The sequence below is a fragment of the Amblyomma mixtum genome, chromosome 6 (assembly GCF_055824585.1).
Source record: "Amblyomma mixtum isolate Tamu chromosome 6, ASM5582458v1, whole genome shotgun sequence".
Lineage (NCBI taxonomy): Eukaryota > Metazoa > Arthropoda > Arachnida > Ixodida > Ixodidae > Amblyomma > Amblyomma mixtum.
Window position 1 is genome coordinate 129,826,259 of NC_143017.1, and position 21,596 is coordinate 129,847,854.

The window sequence follows — 21,596 nt, forward strand, 5'->3', positions numbered from 1 at the left end:
CTGTCGTCCTTCGTCCTTCACAATGTCCTCCTGAAGAAGAACTTCGCGCCGAACAGGACAGTGCATCTTCTTGTCGTGCCCAAAAATCTCAGGCAAGAAATTATGCAGGCATGTCATGATGAGCCGACTGCAGGACATCTCGGGATTGCTCGCACGTTGCATCGCATCCAGGAGAAGTACTATTGGCCACGGCTAGCTACCGACGTTTCCCATTACGTGAAAACGTGCCGTGAGTGTCAGCGACGCCAAACGCCTCCGACTAGACCAGCCGGACTCCTGAACCCCATACCACCGCCAACTAAGCCCTTTCAGCAAATAGGGATGGACCTCCTCGGCCCCTTTCCGACCTCTTCATCAGGAAACAAGTGGATCATTGTGGCCACCGACTACATGACCCGCTACGCCGAAGCAAAAGCGTTGCCTAGTGGTACCGCAACAGAAGTCGCAAAATTTTTTGTCGAACAAATTCTCCTGCGACACGGCGCCCCGGAAGTGCTCATCACAGACAGAGGAACGGCGTTTACAGCGGAGCTGACGCAAGCCATTTTAAACTACAGCCAGACAAGCCATCGGAGGACCACTGCCTATCATCCGCAAACCAACGGACTCACAGAGCGTCTGAACAAGACCATCGCAGACATGCTCTCCATGTACATCGACGCCGAACACAAGACGTGGGACTCTATTCTGCCCTACGTGATCTTCGCCTATAATACTGCCGCCCAGGAGACAACCAGGTTTACTCCATTCCAGCTGGTATACGGCAGGAAGCCCACGACAACACTCGACGCAATGCTCCCGCACGTTTCCGACGAAGACAACCTCGACGTCGCCGCCTACCTTCATCGCGCCGAGGAAGCCAGAAGACTTGCGCGGCTTCGCATTCAAGACCAGCAGCACACCGACGCCCGACGCTACAATCTGCGCCGACGAGACACGCATTACAAGCCAGGTGATCGGGTTTGGATATGGACGCCAGTTCGCCGCCGTGGATTGAGCGAAAAGTTGCTGCGACGCTACTTTGGCCCGTACAGGGTTCTCCGTCGCATCGGTGACCTCGACTATGAAGTCATCCCCGACGGCACGACAGCATCTCAGCGACGCCGCCCACGCCCGGAAGTCGTACATGTCGTACGCCTGAAGCCATATTATGAACGCTAAAGGACTCGAAGTTTCATTCTCCGTGTTTATTTTCATTTTAAAGCATCGAGACGATGCTTCTTTGGAAGGGGGGTAATGCCACGTATTATTGTAGTGTTTGTTCGTTCACGCTCAAGGCTGCAGGAAAGGGTTGTTATCACTTTTGTTCGTGACGCGAGAAGCGACCACACTAATCTCGATTGATCGCAGCCATGAAAGGCTGCATCTAGGTTTTTCCAGATTTCTGTAGATGATCTTGTCTTGTTATCTGGAAGTTTCCTTGCCGGCTTTAAATTGAGCGATGCCGCGAGCGGCGGGCATTCGTAGATCGACGATTGACGAGCACGCTTGTTGCTTACGCCGCCACCGAGTGATTCAGTTCTTTTGCGGGCGCAAGTCAGCCCTAATAAAGAGCTTCGTTTGCAAGTATTTCTGGTGTCTTCCTGACCGCTGGACTGCCGTCACTAAAACGTGACAATATCTGTAACCAAGCAACGGCTCTTCAGATATGGCAATAAAATCTAGTATGTTGACGTCTGCATGATCTGGTGTCTGCGCGACTGCAGGATAAACAAGTGTAACCCCTATTTTGCTATGCAGCTCCAAGCTACTTTAACAAGCTATTTTCTTACCGCACATCATTTCAACACTCTCATCGTGTACGATGAAATGCAAGAAATGCACGAAAATAAATGGGGCTGCCTGGTGCGTCCACAATTTTAGTCATAATACATTCGTTTAGAATCATAAATATTAGTCATATTGTGTTCAAATCAACCAGGCATCAAAGTGAGGTGTCGCAAGGTTGGGATACGGGCAAAACAGAAACGAAAGCGCAATCTGCAATCTCACCATCGAATTATTCATTCCCCAACCATGGCTGCAGGCCTTCCTCCACCTTAAAATTTCATTCATTCATTCATTCATTCATTCACTCATTCATTCATTCATTCATTCATTCATTCATTCATTCATTCATTCATTCATTCATTCATTCATTCATGAACCAGTTGCTGTAACGCCAATGTACCCGTTCTATACGGGGCCAGTCATTCTATATATTTCGACAGTTACGCAGTGAGTCAGGTCGTTGAAGGCAGTTGATGCCACTGCACACTGTGCGGCCAGCATATGTGCCTGATATTTAAGAAGGCGACTTAATTCGGGGCTTGTGATTAACATGCCGGTCACGAGTTAAAATGTGAGTGCGTTGGAAACTCAGATGCCGCGATATAGAAACACGATCGGCATGTGGAACTGTAGCAAATTCAGGTGTAACAATGAACGATGAGTATTAATTAACAACGTTTACGACCCGGTTGAAACAAGACTCCATGAGTAAACATTGACGGAGGCTCAGCCGCTGCACTCGAAGGTGGCATAGAAGCGTAGTTCACACACGAATGAGACCAAACACATGGTAAAAAAATAAATAAAGGGGAAGTGGGGGGTGCAGATATTTGTTCTGGTTACCGCACTGAGTAGGATAGAGAGTTCTGCTTTCCCTCCCCCTTTTTTCTTTATGGCGTAGTTGTGTAAGAACGTGCACACAAATTTACACTTTAAACCGAAAGAGTTGCTTAAAACCTCTAGCGCAGCTTACTCTCTCTTTACGCCCATAAAAGCGCAATCGTGTTTAGATTGTACGCGAAGTGGTCGCTGTGTTTCTGAAGGAGGTATTTGTCCAACCACCCTCAGAAGGTGCCGCTGAGATCCAGAGACAGTTCAAGGCTGCTTGGGCAGTAGTCTTGAGCCGCCTGCCGATAGGCGCTCCCGGGCTCTGCAGGCACCCCGGAGCTCATCTTGTTGTAAACGTGCATCACGTAGCTAGCGGTGCACATAAGCCACGCCTCACTGCTTGTGTTGGCGGCGAAAAACACCTGCCACCGGTCGTAGGGAACTGGGAGAAACGTCCAGTGAGGTACCACCTGCGCGAAAATGGCAGCAGCGGTGAGGAAACTTGGCCCGTCTGCAGGTTGCGCGAAGGCTCCGAGCACTGTTTCTGTACCGTTACGTGGCACCTGTAGAAATCCCATCTCGGGCCAGTTAATTATGAGATGACTTCTCAAAGCTGTCAATGCGTTAGAACGGCCCTTCGTTGGACGACATCACAAGTACGCCGTAGACAAAGTATTGCACCGACACTGGCTCTTAAACTACGAATCTAAATATTTTCACGACTTGCAACAAATTGTTTGCGGTTAGCAGATGGTAGTGCCACCTACGAGCAGTCAGCTATTACTGTCTTCTTGCAACGTTTCTCCCCACCACAGTAGGTCTGGGGAGCACTGTGCAGTTGGTCCGAAAGCCTGAGATGGCGTGACATTCTGCTACATTCTGATTTTTGCATCAACCGGAGTGCCGGATTTCTAAAGTTGGTATGATTTTATTTTATTTTTATTTATTACATACTGTTGGCCTCTCTTTGAGGCCGTAACAGGATTGGGTGCACATATGCATGAAAAAGTACACAATAAAAGACTGCAGAGAAGGAACTTTTCACTCTCATAGAAAGAAACATGGTAAATGACACATGGTGACAATGTTAACCGTTTTGAAAGTGGTTTGCTACCTTCGACACGAATGCTTCAGGAGTGAGCTGGCTTACAATTTCAGAAGGCAACATATTCCATTCACGGATTACATGCGGGAAGTATGAAAATTTGAATGCATCACTGTGGTATCTATATTCAGATAGATGTTTTTCATGTTTTGTTCTTGTGACACGTGTATTAGGCGTAAGCAGGTATCTAGTTTTATCAAGTTTTGTGTCGTTATTCAAGAGGAGGAACAAGAACTTAAGCCGCAACAGTCTAGCTCGTGTGTGAATTGTAGATAGGCCGGCTTTTTGTAAAAGCAGTGAGGGAGAGTCATGGCGACTGTATTTGTTATAAATGAAGCGGACAGCTTTTCGCTGAACACTTTCTAATCTATCAATATATTGTTTAGTGTAGGGCAACCAGGCAATAATACTGTATTCTATAACTGAGCGGACAAGTGAAATGTAGGCTAACAGTTTTGTTTCAGGTGAAGCAAGTCGAAGGAAACGTCTTACGGTATAAAGCGCGGAATGTGCCTTTGTGGCAATGTGTGTCACGTGCTTGTTCCAACGTAGATCGGAGCTAATAATCACACCAAGATACTTGAATTGCTCTACTTTTGTAAGGGACTTCTGTTCAATTCCATAAGTGAAGTTTAATGGTTGTTTCTTTCTTGTGACGGTCATGCAGACGGTTTTCTCCAGGTTGAGGGCCATCTGCCAGTTGTCGCACCATTCCGATATGTACAGCAGGGATTTGTTAAGCAGTATTTGGTCGGCAGAGCGGTCGGCAGATGATCAAAGAGGTCTGGTCACTGCTGCCGAAGTAATGGACAAGAGCCAGTGGCAAACCATTATTACGTGCGCACGATGCTTTCATAGCTCTCGCATTGATCCGTATGCTCGAGCTTTGATACCTACTTCAGCGCCAGCATATTGTGGAAATAAAGGTATACCGTAATTATCGACAACATAAGGAAAGCAACCCATGAAGAGCAAGAATTCAAAAGGCGATTTATTTTGTGAAAGGGAATTCGGAAGGGAAGATAGACGCAAGGAAATGTCATCCCCGAGTCACTGTGGTGGAGAAGTTGCGTACTCTGCAAAGGAATATTTATCAGTGAGACGCGGTGGTCTCGTGTCTCCAGAAAGAAAAAAAAAAGTCTTGGCGTCTGACAAGAAACGCAAAAGGATTTAATGTTATTGGTAAAGGCAAGGTCTGTCATCCCTAACGGCACAGCAGGGGAAGCTGGTAGACCCCCAGTTCATTCACCACGCATTCATACTTTTGAGAGATGAGGGAACAGAGGCTTCATCTGAGGGTGCTCCAAAGGCCTTTTCACATCGTCGACTGCTGTCTTATGACAAATATCTTTTGTTAATGCTCATGAGACTCTGTCACTTGCTCTTTTAACAAGTTGCACAATCTTGAGCCATTAAGATGATCACTTCCAGCCTCTGGGAACTAGACCCAAACCGGAAGAAAAAGATTTGGCTGTCATTATTCGCGCTTAGATAAAGACGGCAAGTTTGGCTACATGTAGGCTGCGCAACCCGCATCGCTGCTCGTTTGCTGGCGCACTGGAAGCCGCATTCTAAACAGTAGTGGCAGACTGGTCGAGTCCTATACGTATAAAGGGAAATGGGTGCTGATTGCGGTTGAAAACGAGAAGAGGGAGGCGGGGGCTGGAAGGGGCTTACAAAGACTTTAGAGTACGTTCATTTGTCAAAAACTTTGAGATGACTGCGGCGACCCGCATTGGAGCAATTCGAAAGCAAATCATCCACATACTATATCGACGTCCGTGGCTATTCCGACATCCATGTACTATTTCGACGTCCGTGGCTGTTGTGCCGTCTGTGTGTTTTTCGCATTTTTTCGCATTTAATTAGTTAACTAATTGCACCTCATCTACGAAATTTTCACCACGAAAACACTATCACACACTATCTGTCACAATCACATTTTCACACATTTATCGTCAGAGAACGACGTAATCGTGCGGACACTTCTTGCGGACGCGATAGAGCCATATATTGCTTTCGCATTAATAATTATTGGTCCTCATGTTCACCGGGACACTGTGCTTGAGCTTGCAATACGAGGTAGGTGGGCTCACCATGAAGCCAGCGTCTCCGCCGCATCGGCGTCCGACCAGCTCCTCGACGTGTCGTTTACCGCAGTGAGCCAGCGCCACTGCACGCAGCAGGAGAGGACCGATGGAGGCCCATTCCTGTGGCCGGTAGACCGCAGCCGCACGCTTCATGAGTGCCACCAGGAACGGGTCACCGCGGTGGAAAGCCATGAAACCGTTGCTGACCATGTCACCACTCTCCTGCAGGGGGAAGAAAGCACTTAGTTTCTGTGTCACATATAGGCACTGTTTTCCCCGCACATATGCGAGGGAACATGCGAAAGCCATCTACGTCAATAGATCTATCTCTTTACATTGATTGAGACATCACGTGACTTTTTTTACATCACCACAATGTGCCCACCGTGGCAAGTGGAAACCTGGCCACAAGACTGTGAGCAACCTGTCCCCAGTGGCAGGTGGCAATTAAAATAACGATTGTTCGAGAGAGAGGTCGCGTGACGTTTTGAGGTCATCCAAACTCGCCCACCGGTTTGTGATATACAGGATATATGTAAATGTCGGCCCCGTCCCAGCTTACTCGGATGCCTGCTACTGTAGCTAGCAGTCCGAATATGGCGGTTGATGGACCTACAATTGCAAGGAAACTGAGGTGAACAGACTCAGAAGCTGCAACAGAAGCTGCGACAGAAGTGAAATATAATGCTGTGGCATTGCACTCTTAAGGTGACAAAGAGGCCGTGAAACACGTGAATAAAGTAATTTAAATTTGCTCAATCACTGCATTTTGCTCTCATGAACACTTGAACCAAATAATACTAGTGAAGTTCGCGGTGCTGTAAATCATTTGCCGCATCCGGTTCGCGTTAGTGGAATGCCCATTACGTTCTTTCTTGAGCCCTCCGCACAATCGCAACCCAGCAGGATACGGGGGGCGCCGGATAGCGGAGGATTACGGGAAAGGTCAAACTCCCTTCAGGGACAGAATCGTTAGGTCGCATCCTGTGTGCACGTGCTTGCGGCGAGACGGACCCGCGCCACAGTGCGTGGCTTTGGTCCCATGTCTGCAGCGGCGTGCGTTGACAGCTTGAAGCGTGGTCAACAGGATATTGCCACGCTAGCTGCAAGCATGAGAAGCGACGATGCTGAACAGATGGGTTGAAGTGACTTTCCTTGAACTTGGGTCAACCGGACGTTGGGAAAGTGAGTGTACGCGAAGCTCGCAGCAGGGAAGCATTATTCTCCAAAATCGTGATGGTAGAAAGTGTACATATGTCTACAGTGTATGCCGCGATGAGTTACCTTCTTTCCCCAATCATTGATTGGTTGTCTTGTCCTTTCCAAATTGCTGATTGGTGATGTTTTCTTTTCCCAAATAATTTATTGGGCGGATGTTTGTGCAGCTACCTGATTGGTTATTCTCCCCACCGAGGGCGGGGGCATAGGGTTTAAAACCAGCTGTTTCGGCAGCACCGAGGGCTGGTTTCGTCACGTTGAGTCAGTCAAGTGTAAATATGTTTTCTCCTTGCTTGCATCTTCCTTTGTGCTTTTAATTCTTATAAAAAGTTAACCTCTCCAGAAGTCTCCTCTTGCAATGTGATTGAGCAATTCGAATTTGCAAGACGTCAAGCATCCTACAACAATTATCATCAACCCAATTTCCCTCTACGAGATTAAGAGTGGACTCTTAACTATACTTTTTTACACGCAGCATAGGACCCATAACGGCGAGAAAAAGTTGGCGAGTCCTTTCTGCGACTTTTTCATTCTCGCGCCTTCCTCCGCTTCACGCTCTTGCATATGTCGGTTAAGAGATTGATAGATTCTTGCATAACGTGAGGCAGCTACCCCGGATGCGACCACTCAGCCGCGTCGCTCCCGCGGGTCAGGAAATTCCGGCCCCCGTGGAATTCCCGCGCGCATCGGCAGCCGGCGGTGGGCCCGAGGGGGTGGAGCCGACAAGTGAGCGCCGACCTTTCAGCGTCCAAAAAGTGACGAGAGGAAAGAGAAAGGCGTGAAGAGGCTGAAAATCAAATTTCCACTACAGGTAACTCAGTCCCTAACAAACGCACCCAAAAATTATTGCTTGAGTATATTCGTGCATCGGTCTCCTTTAACATCCCATGCATCCTACAACTTTATTGACAGCCCCTTTCAGAGCCCCCTTAACTGACCCCAGAGTTTTATTTATTATCCTTCAAAATGTATTTTCCTGGTGGCTATTTGAATTTCGGTGTGTGCAGAATATAAGGAAGGACAAATGGTTTGACTTCAGGGTTTCGTACTTGGTCACGCACGCACGCACATACGCACGCACGCACGCATACATGCGCGCACGCACGCGCACGCACGCGCACGCAAACACACACACGCACACATGCACACAAAAATATGACGCGCCTTTAAGTCTCCTTAAGTGCGGAAATGCGAAAGGTGTGCGTGGTTCACCACCTGCGCTATCTGTTGGACCAGCGCCGTACGTTGCGAGAGGGGTTTTCAGTGGGTGCCGCATGATGGCGCTACAACTGCACACTAAGCATGGAGGAAATTTACCTGAAATGGATGAAATTTGGTACTCGCTTCGTCCCGACATTTGTAATTAACATGCTCATAATTACTCACGTGGGCTTCAGCCCATATCTCGAAGATCCGTTTTTAAGAACCGTGCGTTCACAAGACGCACCTTTATTCAGCTTCAAAGGTTAAGTATCTTATTTAGGAAAAAAAAAATTGTGTCGTGGTGGAGTGTCAGTGTCCCCAGCTAGTGGTATTTGTAAATAACCTGTATATAGCCCCTTTTGTACATGCATAACCTCGTATATCCTTGAAGCGGTTCTGAGTGTCTCATTTGAGCAAAACACATGTCCGCTCCTGAAATTTAAGAGTGCAGTGGAGAACACTATCCGTTTATGACCTACTGTAAACTGTCGAAACAAGCATTAAAGAAAAATATAGTATATACCGTGTTGGAAAAAAGTGTGGCAGTGTCCCCTCCTCACATGCCAGCGGCCCGGGTTACATTCCCGTCTAGACCACAATATTATTTTTTTTATTCTTTCCTCATGATTGACAGTTCGAGCGGACACTTTTTCGGACAGCCTCTGTCTACAACTTCCATCCACGCAACTGATGAGCCAATAACGGCTTTCGCCTCAAAATGCCCAAACCCCAACTTTATTAATTCACGGGTCGAGGCCTCAAATACATGCAGTTCATCGACAAAGTGGTTAGAACAAGTGCCGACGGACTCACCACTGGCGACTGACAGACACACGGGGGCAGCAAGTCCAGTGGCCGCATCATGACGACGTCGATGTCGAGGTAGATGCCGCCGCGCTTGTAGAGCACGGCCAGCCTCAACGCGTCCGCCAAATGTTCGACGGGATGAGCACTCATGCTCAGTGCTCCCGACTCGTACCATGATTCCAAGGGCGTCCCCTGAAACTCCTCCCTTGGCTGCCCATGACAGGGTCCATAGAAGAGCACGAAATGGTGGATTCTCAAAAGGAAATGCTAGAAGTCCTGCACAACGCTGAACCGGGCTTAATAGCGCTTATGGTTGACTTCACTGTGGATCGAGTGCAAGCTTGCTGCATTGGCTGTCTTTGCTTCCGCATCTAACGTCTCTTCCTCATACGCTGAACCAAATGCATGCTACAGTACAACAGAAACGAATACACTGGACTAAGTGTTCATTGTCCCACATAGCCATGCCAGTCATTTTGAAATAATTCAAGCCTGGTGTCGTGTATTCTATTCCTTGTCAAAAAAATTGGCCGTTTTCTTCTTTCCTTAACGTCTTATCCTCTTTAGCAACTCCTTTAGCCTCGCTCCACACAGAGTGCGAAAAACTGACTCGGCTTCCTTTGGTGACAGATGCGTTGTAAAAGTGCAAGCACTATGAAGGGAAACACTCAGCTCTCATTCGGGAGCAAAATTTGTTTAAAGCGTCTTACAAATTTGAATTGGCATTACTGTAATAAGTGGTATTTATTCTTACCGGAAGCTGCCTAAAAAAAAGCAAAACGTATCCTTCACGCATGCGGAGTAATCATAGGTTACATGCTAACATGATGTTCCCTTTCATATTGCGTGTACTAATGCGAGGCGACCTAAGAGACCAAGTCTCTTCGTGATTTGATCTTGGTGTGGGTTGGCTAAGCAGTATCTGGCCCCTGAAGTGCAGACCTCTTGTACTATGCCTCGTGAATATGACGAAGGTATCCAACTAAACCATTCTCCAAACATTCACACGTTGTAGGGTATTAAAGATGCTTACCTTGATGTCGCTGAGGACGACATTTGGCATGGTCCGCAGCATATCGACGAAAGGGTCGGGAGTGATATTACTCGTGCTGCCACTAACTGCGGACAGGAGATGCACAGTCCAGCCTGGGTGCAGCCTCGCCGCCGACTCGACCGCACAAGCGATGCGGGCCGTGAGCCCACCGTGACCTCCAGTTTCGAGGAAGAAGATTCGGGAGAAGCCGGACTTCTGAGGAGCAAGCCCTCCTGTACGCAAACAATTTCGAACACGCGATCAAGCAGTTCCGAACTAGTGATCAAGCAGTTCTTAACTAGTGATCAAGCAGTTCTTAACTAGTGATCAAGCAGTTCTTAACTAGTGATCAAGCAGTTCTTAACTAGTGATCAAGCAGTTCTTAACTAGTGATCAAGCAGTTCTTAACTAGTGATCAAGCAGTTCTTAACTAGTGATCAAGCAGTTCTTAATTAGTGATCAAGCAGTTCTTAACTAGTGATCAAGCAGTTCTTAACTAGTGATCAAGCAGTTCCTAACTAGTGATCAAGCAGTTCCTAACTAGTGATCAAGCAGTTCCTAACTAGTAATCAAGCAGTTCCTAACTAGTAATCAAGCAGTTCCTAACTAGTAATCAAGCAGTTCCTAACTAGTAATCAAGCAGTTCCTAACTAGTAATCAAGCAGTTCCTAACTAGTAATCAAGCAGTTCCTAACTAGTAATCAAGCAGTTCCTAACTAGTAATCAAGCAGTTCCTAACTAGTAATCAAGCAGTTCCTAACTAGTATTCAAGCAGTTCCTAACTAGTATTCAAGCAGTTCCTAACTAGTATTCAAGCAGTTCCTAACTAGTATTCAAGCAGTTCCTAACTAGTATTCAAGCAGTTCCTAACTAGTAATCAAGCAGTTCCTAACTAGTAATCAAGCAGTTCCTAACTAGTAATCAAGCAGTTCCTAACTAGTAATCAAGCAGTTCCTAACTAGTAATCAAGCAGTTCTTTACTGGCGAGTGAGCAGTTCTTTACTGGCGAGTGAGCAGTTCTTTACTGGCGAGTGAGCAGTTCTTTACTGGCGAGTGAGCAGTTCTTTACTGGCGAGTGAGCAGTTCTTTACTGGCGAGTGAGCAGTTCTTTACTGGCGAGTGAGCAGTTCTTTACTGGCGAGTGAGCAGTTCTTTACTGGCGAGTGAGCAGTTCTTTACTGGCGAGTGAGCAGTTCTTTACTGGCGAGTGAGCAGTTCTTTACTGGCGAGTGAGCAGTTCTTTACTGGCGAGTGAGCAGTTCTTTACTGGCGAGTGAGCAGTTCTTTACTGGCGAGTGAGCAGTTCTTTACTGGCGAGTGAGCAGTTCTTTACTGGCGAGTGAGCAGTTCTTTACTGGCGAGTGAGCAGTTCTTTACTGGCGAGTGAGCAGTTCTTTACTGGCGAGTGAGCAGTTCTTTACTGGCGAGTGAGCAGTTCTTTACTGGCGAGTGAGCAGTTCTTTACTGGCGAGTGAGCAGTTCTTTACTGGCGAGTGAGCAGTTCTTTACTGGCGAGTGAGCAGTTCTTTACTGGCGAGTGAGCAGTTCTTTACTGGCGAGTGAGCAGTTCTTAACTGGCGAGTGAGCAGTTCTTAACTGGCGAGTGAGCAATTCCAAATCTACTCCACCTTGGGGGATTCCCCTAAATATTTGACCAACACAGTTCCCACTTCGAGTTATTGATTAATTCGCTCTCCTCCTACCATAAGCTTGCCGTCCTGGTTAGCTCAATTGGTAGAGCGACTGCTCCGGTGTAGCGGTGGTCCTGGGTTCGAACCCCGGACCAGGACGAATTTTTCTTTAACTACGAAGTTTCTGAGAAAGCTGTATAGCTTTGCTTTGTAGCCGTATGGCTGCGCTCGGGTGGATGCCAATGAGTAATTACTCCCTTATTACCAATCTACTCCACCTTGGGGGATTCCCCTAAACATTTGACCAACACAGTTCCCACTTCCAGTTATTGATTAATTCGCTCTCGTCCTACCATAAGCTTGCCGTCCTGGTTAGCTCAATTGGTAGAGCGACTGCTCCGGTGTAGCGGTGGTCCTGGGTTCGAACCCCGGACCAGGACGAATGTTTCTTTAACTACGAAGTTTCTGAGAAAGCTGTATAGCTTTCCTTTGTAGCCGTATGGCTGCGCTCGGGTGGATGCCAATGAGTAATTACTCCCTTATTACAATTCCAAAGCAGCGATCAAGCTATTCCGGACTAGTGATCTGCTCAGACTTCCTTCATCAGCCGACCCCCCGCTTCCCGCTTTTTCGCTTCCCCCCGAAGGGAGGGAGAAAAAAATTCGACTTTGAGAAAGATGATAGTGCAGTACAGTGGCAAATTGAAAATAAATGAAAAATGCAGCATGGTTAATTGCTGTGCATGTATGTGGAAACCAGTGAAAAATACTTCTCGAAGTCATGCGACCCGATAAATGTCTGTCGTATGCAGGGCAGACTATGTTGGCAGCACTACGGTACCACGAATCTCGATATTGAAGGTGCGTTCGAGATTTCACGTTTATTTTGTTATCATGGACAAAGTACTTTAATTTTTCGCACACGACAATTATCGATGATACATGCTGAGGGGTATAGGAGCGTTCAGCACATTCCAGTATTCAGCATGAAGCGGCCAGTAGCAAATCATGGATGTTTCCACAGCGCTGCTGAGTTTAATTATAAAGGAAAGCAAGGACCATCTAAGATATAACTTCTTTTTAAACACTACGAATGTCTGTTCGAGGCATAAAACCGCCTTTAACGCCACTCGTCATGTTGTTAGCAGTGAATGACCGTTCCACTCGCATATTCACACTATCATCAGCGGCAAGACAATGCAGAACTGTCGTGGAGCTATGAGACGCGCCGTGGTGATCACTAACTGCCCAATAAAATGTAGCACCGACATTATTGCAATAGCATTACAAACCCAATCGGGCCAAAATGCGTCATCGGTCAAAAAATCGGCCATTGGCCAGAAAAAGTGACGTCACCACACTGAAACATATTTACTGCCGGAAGGGTATGACGTCACCATACAAGGAGTGACAGCTATACGTTTCGATCAACCTTGAATGCCCGAGTGTCACTGTCTCCTGACAACTTTGTACCTTCGTAGAAGCGTCTACCACCAGCTATATGACCCGAAATTGCGTCTGGTTGTGTGCAGACCGAAGTGCAGGGTAATCAGGTTTCCCTGCGAATTGTGGACACTGCTTGTACAGCGTATTTGCATCTTTAAAAAGAAAGAAAAAAAAACGTACTTTACGCTGCTCCACATGGCTGCTTACGCAGAGCAACTGTGTAGTTATGCATGTTCGCTCCTTTGAAAGGCTCAGCCAACCTCAAGCCCCTGCTCCAGCGTGTGCAGCCCTGCACGATGTCAGTTAGCTAGAGCACATATATGCTAAGGCAACTGTCGATCAGATGCAAAGACTGAAAGAACGATGCGAAATAGCGGTAGCTTCCTTCCTCTTTTCTTTGCAGTTTCATTGCCGATATAGCTGTCTCCGCTTTCATACCACAAATATATTTTTTTATAACTGCACTGAGCTCTTGTTGGTTGCCAAATTGAAGCGCTGAGCTTAGATCCAGAGAAAACACCAGCAGCAAAGAAAGTGAGCTAGAGACCACTTGCCCGCAGTTACTTGCTCGGTGTGTGACGTCTCTTTTGGCCTATAGAGCCAGCCAGCGCTGTGGTAGAGCACGAGTAGAGTGAACACTAGCGCGATTCCTGCAATCAGCCTCACCAGCCTGCACGAAAAACGTGAAGTAAGGGTCGGTCAGCGCATGATTTCGAACCAGTCGAAAAGCACGGAATTTGGACCGCGTCTGCTAGACAGTCGAAGTTTTATCGAACACGGTTCGATCGAAATAATCGCTACATAAAATAATTTCCGAGCACGGCTACAACATGAATGTAGTGGAAAATGAAGGGCCACATCGTATAAAAATTAGCCGTCGCATGAGAGATCCAATTTCTGGCAACTCGGGTCCACTTAAGAAGCTGGCTTTCTCTCAGCACCCCTCAGGAGGTCAACTTCCCCGCATGGACACTACGGCATTACGTAGCGCGGCGCCGACCAATGATGACGCGGATTTTCCATGTCGTAGGCGGCGGGCGCATACTGTGCCAACCGGAATATGCATTTTTAGCGCGTTGCGCCAGTTCTACCCGCGTTGTCACGAGTTTGACGTACGGTACATCGTACTGCCATCGGCAGTTCCGCATGTTTGCCATTGTCTTAGTATACGTCCGATGACAGTAGCGAAAGGGCAGAATTTCCCCTTTTTCTTTGAACTGTAAATTATCAAGCGAGTTGAACGAGGAGAGCAGAAATTCTAAGTCACTGCAGCGCACAAGATTCCGAGCACAATTTTGAAGAATTTAGATGGGCTTGGCAGCCCAGCAGCGATGGCCGAGTCCGCTCACCTGCATCGGTTCTTTGTTGCGCAGGTGCTGGTGCTTGCGCTTGCGCTGCTAGGTCCGATTGTTGGTCTCGACACCGGCATCGAGGAGGCCATGGGCCCTTCGGTCCTCCCGGCGCCGCCGCCCGTACGTGTCATCGCTCGGATCCACTTCCCTGCCCGGCTACAATCGCCTGAACCAGCTCAACACACCCAGTGCCCTCGGTCTTCCCCGCTGTCCGTGTGGCCTGTCTTGGACCGTTGCATCAGCAACGACTCTGCTATCTGGCTGAATGTGGCACATGCGCGCCTCGAACCACTCACTCCCCTCTCAGCAACGATCATCAGCATACGTGCTACTACGTCACCAACCCGTGAATGGCAAAAAAGGACCATTCCATTTCCCGTCACCGTTTATGGGCCTGGCAGCATAGCAGCGATGACCACGTCCGCTCACCTGTGTCGCCTCTTTGTTGCGCAGGTAAATTACCGCTACCCACTATTTACAAAATGTACCAGTCATGCTGCGTTGCTTGTGCTGCCAAGCCCACAGTGTTTTTTAGCAATTGCGATTGCTTATGACTGCCTCAGTGCCATCCATCTGTTACTAATCTTGGCAGGTGACGTCGAGGAAAACCCCGGAGCTAACACCCGCTCTACTGATGCATCAGATGAAATAATGGAAGCCTTGAGCGAAATGTGTTCTTGGCAAGCAGCTTTGTTAGGCGAAATGAAAAGCATTCGTTCGAAATTATCCCAGAATGATAAAACATTCGAGCAAATTAAAACAAGACTCATCATTTGTTTTTGCTTCTGCACCGTTCATCTCATTTTTGCCTTTATTCCTATAGTCCATGAGTTTTCTTAGTATATTGCATCATTTGCCTCAATTACTGTATTTTATCTGTTGCTTCTTTGATGTTTCCCCCCTACAACAATGCCGCGGTGGGGGCGCTGTAGGTATTTTGTATAAATAAATATAAATAAATAAAATTGAAGAAGATAGTGCATCCTTTGACGCAATTCGGGAAGATATTAGCGATGTGCGAACGCGTGAACAGCAAAATTCGGATGAAATTGCAAACCTATCTTCCAAAATGGCTGATGTTGAAGATAGATCACCCAGCAACAATTTATTATTTTTCGGCTTGTCACACACTGACAACGAAACATGGGCTGAATCAAAAAAGTTGATTTCAGAGTTGTGTAGAGACAATCTCGACGTCACAATCAGCCCCATGGATGTTGAAAGAGCGCACAGGCTTGGAAAATTTCAAAATGAAAAGAAACGGCCTATCATCGTTAAATTCGCTCACTTTAAAACTACAGATAAAGTTCTTTCTTGCGCTAAGAAACTAAAAACAGTTACTACAGGATCTCGGAAGTCTATTCAAAACCTACTCTCTTTGTCAGGAAACAGTTGCTAGAATTTGAGAAACTCCAACCAGAAACATACAAACTCCGCCATAATAAACTAATCATTGTTAACAATGTATATATTTTCGACCATTCCCCACAGAAAGTCGTTCCCCGCCACCCCCTGCCCCCCTACGTCCGCACGCCATAGCTACTGCATAAACCTCCCGTCAGTCCGAAGCTCTGCTCCTCGTCCTTCCTTTACGTACACTAATATAAGAAGCCTCCTGCCCAAACTTGACGCCCTTGAAAGTCTTGCGCGCACAACACATTGCAACATAATCATACTCACTGAAACCTGGCTAACATCATCCGTGCATGACTCTGAAATACTTTCCGTTTTTCTTAACTACACTATTTTCTGTCGAGATAGAACAAATAGACGGAGACAAGACGTGCTAATAGGAACCCACGATTCGCTTCTTTGTTCTGAAATTAAAATTCCATCCTCTCTAGAAATATTGTTCATTCAGTGCCACGCCTCATTTCCTCCTCTTATCATTGGCGTTTGCTATCGTCCACCTGATTTAACCGATTCTTTTGTTGCTAATTTCCATGAAGCACTTCGCGTGATAGCCGCGGCTCACCAACATACTCCGATTGCTCTTTTCGGCGACTTTAACTTTTCGGCAATAAACTGGCCCGACCTTTCCACCACAACATGTAAAGATAACATCGAAAGCGATTTTGTCAACACGTGTCTAACATTTGGTCTGTCCCAGCTCGTATCACCCCCGAAAAGGCAAAGCAATCATTCCTCTAACATACCCGACCTCGTATTAACTGATAACGTCCCGCTGCTTCTTTGTTTTCTAGGACTCAGTGATCATTTAGTAATTCAATCCGCGTACTCCTGCCAGTTGTCACGCACAAGAAAAAAATACGAAAAACATTTACACTGTACGACAAAGTCAACTATGCAGCCATTATTTCCGAACTGGCTGATTTCTGCATGTGGTTTCTTCGACATTTTTCAGAGCGATCAATCGAAAATAACTGGTCCTTTTTCAGAAACAAGATGCATCAACTTATAGATAAACCGTCCCTACTATCACCATCACCAAAAAACCATCGTCGCCATGGTTCAACAAAGAACTAAAACGCTTCAGAAACAAAAAGAAAAGACTTTTTAGATCCGCAAAACGCTTTGAGACTGCGTATGCATAGGAAAGATAATATTCTGCAAAAAAACATACTTATATTTATCAGGCGAAACCAAACTGACATTTTTCTTGTCTGTTTTACCTTCCATGTTGCATACCAACCACCGCAAGTTCTGGAAAACTATAAACCCATCACATTCTAAGCCTCTAATATTACATGACGACGACAACCACCTTATACTGGAACACAAATCTAGCCAAGGTCCTAGCTTTTTTTCTACAGTTTTTACAACCGAACCTGACGTGACTTACCGGAATTCCCAGCTCTCGGCCACCCAGTTATACCACAGATTACATTTGATGCTAATGGCATCATGAAACTCATTGAATCATTCAAACTTGCATCTTCATCTGGTGTTGACGCCATATATTCTAAAATCCTAAAAAATGCGAAAAATATTGTAAGTGTAATACTGCGCCACTTCCTTCAGCAGTCCATATCAACAGGTATCCTTCCACAAAATTGGAAAGTTGGTAACATCATTCCAGTCCCCAAAAAGGGCCCACCTGTTTCATTCAAAAATTACCGCCCCATTTTAATCACAAGTGTCTGTTCGAAACTAATGGAATATATTATGTAGTCGCAAATAGTCAAATTCCTTGTTCTATAAATTTTTTTCATACTAACCAGCATGGCTGTTTGAAAGGGCGTTCATGTGACTGCCAGTTGGCTCTCTTTATTAACGACCTAAGCGCCAGCCTTGACCGAAACGTCCCTACTGACATTTTCTTCCTTTATTTCAAAAAAAAGTTTCCGATCAAGTACCGCATAAAATACTGCTACTAAAGCTATTGTTCCTAAATCTTAATCCCTTAGTATTGAAATGGCTTTGTGACTTTTTGACCAACAGAGAGCAATTTGTCTATGCTAACATTTATTCTGCTCCTCGGAGCTCGGTCATTTCAGGTGTTCCCCAAGGTACAGTCCTGGGACCCTTGATTTTACTCATATACATGAACGATCTTCTTTCCAATATTTCCTATACTATCCGCTTATTTGCTGACGGTTGTGTAATTTACCGCCCAATCACTAACAGTACTGACGCCGGCATTCTTCAACAAGATCTTAACGAATCGGAACGTGGTGTAAACGTTGGTTAATGTCTATTTCCAATACATGTTTCATTTCGTTACATCGTCGGCAGATGCATACCCCTTCTAAATACACTCTTTCAGGTTCAGAAGTGTCCTCCGTCTCTTCCTGCAAGTAGTTGGGTATCACTGTAACGAAAAACCTAACATCGTCATCTCATATCATGAACATCGCTAACGAGGCTAATCGTACCCTTGGTTTCATACGGCGCAATCTACGACTTGCCACCCCATCCATCAAATCATTAGCATACCTAACCTTTGTCCGTCCCAAACTAGACTACGCAATATGGGATCCGCACCAGTCTAACCTCTCTTTAACCATACAAAAAATACAAAATCGTGCTATCCACTTCATTTATCTGATTATTCACATTACACTAGTGTGCCTGCTTTAAAATCGAGAACCAACTTACCTAGCCTTGAAACGCAACGAAAAATTTCTCGATTATGCCTCTTTCATACGTTTTATCATTCATCTTTAGGAGAATCAGTCATATCACCTGCTTATCGCCTCCCAAGCCGTATTTTTTACCATAAGGCCGTTTACGTCCCTCCTTCCCCCCCCCCCCCACCCCCCTCCCGCAACAACTACCGCTCATTCTCTATATTTTTTCGTGACGTCAGCCCAGGACTGGAATGATGTACCACAGGATGCCGTCATCATATCAGCGCCATCCATTTCAAGAAGGCTATCAAGACCATTGTTGTTTAACTGCCATGCCCATCCCTCATGTACTGCTCCATACCAGGGGCCGTTGAGGTATCAAATAAAAAAAAAACTAGGCTGACGATCGGGCTAAAGCGGAGAAGAGACCCGGCGGAAAGGCATGTCTGTGCGGTGCTTGCCGAACGCACTTTCGGTTCCGGTGATGTGCAGGTCCAATCGAAGAGCGTGGATGACCTTCGAACTTTTTGTCAAGTATAAGAAGCCTTGGAACGAAGACCTGTTAGGTCAAAGACAACGGCTATGCCCACCGCTGTAGTGCGCATTTTCAGCAACATTTCACTTCGCTTCCGGCCGCCGAGCGCTACGTCGGTGCTTCAACTCTTCGACCTGGGGATAATCCGCGTGGTGAAGACAGGAAACGTCCGATCGAACGGCTCCTGCGGAACCTCAGTACTGGTATAGAGACCTGAAAATCGACCTCTTAGTCGTGATCGTTGGTCCTGGATTGATGTCAAAAACGAAACTCCATCGAACTGCTCCCGATATTCTGGTCTCTGCTTTCGTGTAGAAGACGGAGAAAATTCTTTGCCCGATGAGCTCGACAAAGCCGTCGCGAGTCTTGATGATTTGTGGAAAGAGTTGCCCGAATTTCCTGGTGCTCTTTGTGATGGGGCAGGCGTAAGCGACTTCATCTCCACGGAAGACGATGCTGAGATCGCTGAAGAGCTTGCGGATGAAGACATCATTGCCTACATCGCGGATAACCCGGACACCACTGCTCCGAATTGTGAAAAGAACTTCAGAAAACCTCTGCCCACGTGCTTGGTCGTGCTCTGTGCGTTCAACATGGTTGGTCACTACGTTATGATAAAAGACTGACGTCTCTGCTGTTCGGCTTTTATGCATCGGAGCTGCAAGAAGCTGCTACCAACTGTTTTTATCCGTTGAATATAGAGTGGGTGACACTGAAAACCGCTGCAAGAAGCTGCTACCAACTGTTTTTATCCGTTGAATATATAGTGGGTGACACTGAAAACCGCACACATTTGCGATAAACAGCTTGGGATGTCAAAGAAACTATTTGCAACTGCAACTTGCGGAACACTGATTCAAGAGGGCCCTCGCTATTGGCGCGTCAGCTTCGTTAAAACAAACACTTTTGCACCAGTCCAGAGCCACATACAGGTACCAGATAGGACACGAAATGAACGCTCTCAGAACTCGGCGGCGCAGCCAACTTGCTTCGCAGGGGCTGCTTAGCACGAAGCAAAAGAGCCCAGCGGACGGCGCTACATGGGGGAAGGAAAGCTCACGAAAGGCCCTCGCTATCCGAGCTGCACTGTGCCGGAAGTAACGCGCTTTCGCAAGGACTACTGGGACTGTTTGGTCGACGGCGCAGCCAATAGTAACGCAGGGCGCATCGGCTTCGTCTGCTACATTGTCTGCTGCGCATGCACTAGCGAATTGAGAAGGCGGCCAAATGGGGAGGGAAAAGGAAGGGGGGGGGGGGGGGGGGCAGGCGGGGGGAGCAGGGGAGAGCGCCTTCACAAAATATGACATAACCGCCTCTCCTGAGTTCTTTCCTTCCTCCATGACGCTAGCTACAGCGGCATGATCGGCGCGCATGCTGCTTCGCCTCCCGATTTCCGCTCTGCTTCGCCTCGGCGCCGTAGCCCGGGCAGTCGACACTGGCGTGAAGTTGTTACAAAAAAAAAAAGGAAGCTGTGTACGTATCATAACCCCAACTTCCCACATGACAATGCTAAGTGCGGTTAAAAGGCCGCAGCAGACTCCGCTCAACGTGACCCAATACGCCGTCCTGCGCGGCGCCGAAGAGACCAACGTCGTAAAGATCCTTGGAGCGGAAGAAACCGCGGCTCTCACCTTTTGTCGCAGTCCTGCATGAGGCCTTTTCCAGAAACACCGCGCTGGAGAAAGCCGTGCTTCGGCGTGGCCGCAGATTCTAGTTGCGCCTCGTGCGGCCGTGCGTCCGACTCTTGCTTTGTCGCAGATGGCGTCCTGCCGCCGTAGTACGTCGGAGCGTAGAAAGAGGCAAGTGACAGAAATACAGGTGTATTGTTTACATACTGATGCGCAATTTGTCTTGCACAAGCAAACTGCTTAATATGAGCTTCTATCTTACAGGCACTGACACATATAGAGCATGGATACCCAGGATATGTTAAGGAATGTGATATTCAAAGCTTCATTAAAGCCATTTGTTTTGTCTTATTATCAGCCAATTTTTTTAAATCACAGATGGAATACATATCCTTCTCATGGGCACCTCAAATTACTTCTCTCTGCAATCTTTGCAGAGAGCATTCAAATAGAATCCCGCCTTAGTTATTTATTCGATTTAGTTATTCAGGTTTTTCAGCTTTGCTAGCTAAGTAGTGCTTTCGCATTAAAAAAATGTCCGGTGGACAGCCCTAACGTACCGGGTTGAGGCGACGCCTTCGGAGTGGGCGGACGGTGCTAGCTGGTTGGTGCTGCGCAGAGTGAGAAGTACGCGTCTCGGCGTCTGACTGCGGCCTTTCGCTCATGAAACCAGCCGACCGCCATCTGTTTCCAGCTTTCCACCAGCTGTACTATCGCGCGCAGTATGGCTGGCAACAGGTATCAGGTGGTACTAGTTGTTGTGACGAAGCAATGCGAGTCGCGCGCTGCTGCAAAGTTATGTACATATCTGCCGAGCCGCGTGCCCGCGTGGCTGGTACTGCTCAGCACAGCGTATTCATCTTCTATCAAACGCAAACCAGGAGAAGGAGCTCGCCAGAGCGTTGCAGGCCATTCTGACC

The 21,596-nt window shown here is 47.1% G+C and overlaps 1 protein-coding gene across 1 annotated transcript; it reads right to left on the reverse strand.

Moving 5' to 3' along the window:
• Positions 1-1,635: 1,635 nt before the first annotated feature.
• Positions 1,636-21,337, reverse strand: LOC149340397 (alpha1,4-N-acetylgalactosaminyltransferase 1-like). The gene is made up of 6 exons (XM_089551236.1): positions 21,237-21,337; positions 20,680-20,814; positions 10,055-10,287; positions 9,028-9,231; positions 5,800-6,015; positions 1,636-3,068 (listed from the first exon to the last, which is right to left on the reverse strand). The coding sequence occupies exons 3-6, from the start codon at positions 10,094-10,096 to the stop codon at positions 2,835-2,837; spliced, it is 696 nt and encodes a 231-aa protein (XP_089407362.1). The 5' UTR covers positions 10,097-10,287; positions 20,680-20,814; positions 21,237-21,337; the 3' UTR covers positions 1,636-2,834.
• Positions 21,338-21,596: the final 259 nt, after the last annotated feature.